General features: G+C 39.5%; 1 protein-coding gene across 2 annotated transcripts in view; it reads right to left on the bottom strand.

Annotated features, from left to right (window-relative positions):
• Window positions 1–259: 259 nt before the first annotated feature.
• tagln (transgelin) overlaps window positions 260–3,553 on the bottom strand; it is a 6,578-nt gene continuing 3,284 nt past the window's right edge. Inside the window, exons 3-5 of one of the 2 annotated variants that reach the window (XM_079609120.1) lie at window positions 1,795–1,963; window positions 1,082–1,184; window positions 260–951 (exon numbers count right to left, since the gene is read on the bottom strand). In XM_079609120.1, coding sequence (XP_079465246.1) covers window positions 804–951; window positions 1,082–1,184; window positions 1,795–1,963 — 420 coding nt within the window. In that variant the 3' untranslated portion in view covers window positions 260–803. The remainder of the gene's footprint in view (window positions 952–1,081; window positions 1,185–1,794; window positions 1,964–3,553) is intronic. The other variant, XM_079609121.1, reaches the window with a different exon arrangement.

Below are 3,553 nucleotides of genomic sequence, written 5' to 3'. Positions count from 1 at the left end.
TCCGGGATGCTGAGATGATGAAACTGATTAGGAAGATTATTGATAAAGCAATCTTTAGTGGCAGAAGTGATCGGTCTAACATATTTATAACACGGAGTCGGCTTTGCAGCCTTGGCTAAATGTGATTTACACGAGACTAGATAATGATCTGAGATGTCATCGCTCTGCTGCAGTATTTCAACGGCATCAACATCTATTCCATGTGATAGTATTAGATCTAGAGTATGATTACGACAATGAGTCGGTCCTGACACGTGTTGTCTAACTCCAATTGAGTTTACAATGTCTTTAAATGCCAATCCCAATGCATCTTTGTAAACTATTACATTGGAAGCATCACTTTACACTTTACATCACAAGCATTACATCACTTTTACACACAACATGCTATCTGGCAATAAAGGATTCCATTCATTATGCTAAGCTAAGCTAGCGGCAGCGCTGCCAAACTAAGACAATGCATGCACTGAGACAAAAATGCATTTGCCCACCTATCTAAATGTAGGAAAGATGGTGAATAACCCCTTTTTCAAAAAACGGTGGCGTGTTCCTTTAAGAAAGTAAATGGGGTTTGTTTTGATTTTATGTCAACTTGCATAATCGGCACAATCGTCCATTTTGCACTCCGCTGAAAAACAAAATTCTACTCTGTTTAACAAAGGGATTGACTACAGACATGGAAACTTATTTTTGTACCAAGTGGTGTTATTTTTTATTATATTTATTACACTGGTCATATTCTGAATGAAACATTTGGAGTCAAATGATTAGGATGCGGTGATGGTCAGGGAAGAAAGTTTGGCTCATGGGTTCATGATCTGTCGAGGTCGACCATAGCCTGTCATGCCAGCCTGGGACGCCCCTTTATTGGATCCCATCTGCAGACCGATGACATTTTTCCCCTCTTTGATCTGGTTGTCAGAGAAATCTCTCCGGTTCTCCTGAGCTTTCCTGTGAATAGGCAAAAAGCCGATATTTAAATAATCAACATCGATAAATTAAACAAAACCATACTATTTGGTTTATAACCCCAGACAAAACAACCCGTGTAATCTCTGGAGTGTGATCAGCTGTAACTCACTTGAAGAACCAGTTGGGATCTCCTTGGAAGGCGCCGTCATCTTTTGTCACCGCGATGCTGCCCAGAGCCATGAGTGTCCTCTGCACTGCGGCCAAGTCCTTTCCTGGAGGATTTATACACGCAAGCTATTATAACAGTGATGCAGATTCACCTTCACTGTTCTGGACTTTCTTGAATGTTGGTGTCTAGCAAGGAGAAGTCCACAGTGATTCCTGCATTCATACTGTTTGCTCTAATTAAATTGGGTACATGTTAAATGCTTCTTGGTTTCTTTGTTTTCAACAGTAACCATTGTCTATTGCAATAGATACCAGTGGTAAATATTCCAGAGATACTTGTTGTTTTGGTACTTGGAATAATGTGTATGGGTCATGGACAACACTTCTTGTGGTTTGAATGTAACATTACACCCAGAATAATTAAAGACAACCGTTAAATGCAATTGTTACTGTAGAACTGTATCTATGAGAGATCATTTTACATTCTCCTGTGTTGCATCTCAGGAAAGAATCAGAACACCTGTTGCATTCCTGAAGCTCAAGCGCTACTAGGGCAACATTTACACAGCCGGGTATTTAGAGAAACAAAAATAGTAATTCACCCTTACTTAATGTTAAAGAGCTGTAAACAATATTTTAAACTGGTACACTGAATCTTGATATGAAGGATATATATGTGTTGGAGAAAGGTCTGTGATATGTCGGCGTACTCACCCTCCCACAGATCTACCGTCTGAAACACGTCAGTTTTGGCGACGCCGTATCGCTCCGCAGCATTAAGGAACTGGGACACCTGCTCCATCTGTTTGAAAGCCATACTGGAGCTCTGGATCTTCTTTACGGGCTTTTCCTTACACAGACTATTGATAAGCTCACACAAAACCTGAGAACGGGCAAAGAAAACGAGATTAAACTATATTTTCCATAAATGTGATCATAATTATGAATGACATTATAACAACACTGAGTTACCCGGTTACTCATCCAGAAGTGGTTTGATTATGTATCACTCAACATGAATTTGATTTTGGTGTGTCCTATCATTCCTTGTGTAAACTTTGGTGTCTCTGTTTCAATCCCTGTTCATTTTACCTTCTGAATAGCCTAGATTGTTCCCTTTTGAAGAGGAACTCAACACTGTGTCTAGGATCGACGCTATGGGGAACACATCAGCGTGACCAGTGTCTGAAGCACGTGTAAACACATTTCATTGGCTGGCGACAGCCCGTGGTGTCATAAGCGGCGTGCCTTGAAGTATAAGAGGACACCCGTAGGACCCGTCATCAACCTTTTTGTCTTCAGGAGATGCTTGTTTGTATGCGAGTGTAAGACAAACGCTACCGGTGGAACGCGTTCGACTCCTTGAGGAAGCTGGATGTGCTCATTATAATGCATTCGAGAAACTGCTGACGGAGTTTTTGGTAACACTTTACAATAAGGGTGCACTAATAAGCATTAATTCATGATTAAAGGGCACCTATTATGGAATTTTGAAATTTACCTTTCATGCAGTGTGTAACATAGATCTAAGTGAACAAAAACATCCTGCAAAGTTTGAAATATGAAAGTGCACCGTATATAAAGTTATTGTCTTTCAAAAGTAAGAGTCGACTCGGAGTCATTTTTATGAATCGTTAGAAGACCGAAGCTTTTTCTCTGACTAGATGACGTCAACTTGTCAAGTTATTTGAATACGATACGCCCACTTATTGCGCTCCAAGGCCAGCAGGGAAAATATCATGGCGACGAGACGCATTTGAAGACTAAGTGGCTACAATTCATATATACAACTATACCACAGAAGTATAGTCCGAGCCTTGTGCTTTGTTCGCGCCATTTTGAAGACGATTGCTTTTTAAATGCAATCAAACTTGGATTCGCGAGCCGGCTGATATTGAAGGAAGGTTCATTTCTAAGTGTATTTGCATCAGCTTCCTCCTCCGTATCACAACCTGTAAGTGTTATTAATAATTTTTGCTTTTATATTTTATGTAGCATGCTTAATAATTATTTTGTTTGTTGTGTAAGCACCGTTTAGCTTCTAGGTCTTCAATGACAATTGTATTGAGATATGTGAAGTGTTTGTCGTTGTTTTCGGAGTTGTCTAAAGAATAGAATAATACCTCGTAGCAACGTAACTGCATTTTTTTTTTGTTGTAAAAACGTTATGTTTATGCATCGGGCTAATGCAAACAAAGACTGATTGTGCTTTTACAATATGAACTCTGGGCTATGCTCGCTAACATAACATTAAATTATTTATCTTATTTGTAGTTTTTTACTACAAACTACAAAGCAGTGGACTATAATCATTATTATAACACGATTTAAGCATCATTGTACTCCGTGTTAAACAATAAGTATTATCTCTGTAAACACTGCTGGGTCATCTGACCAATCAACGCAGATTAGCGTCGCGCAAAGGAGGGGTTTGAAAAACGAGTCGTTGAACGAATCATTTGAGAGTCGGTGA

Source organism: Phoxinus phoxinus (assembly GCF_949152265.1).
Source record: "Phoxinus phoxinus genome assembly, chromosome: 4".
In the NCBI taxonomy this organism is placed as follows: domain Eukaryota; kingdom Metazoa; phylum Chordata; class Actinopteri; order Cypriniformes; family Leuciscidae; genus Phoxinus; species Phoxinus phoxinus.
This window is presented reverse-complemented; position numbering and strand designations above follow the sequence as displayed.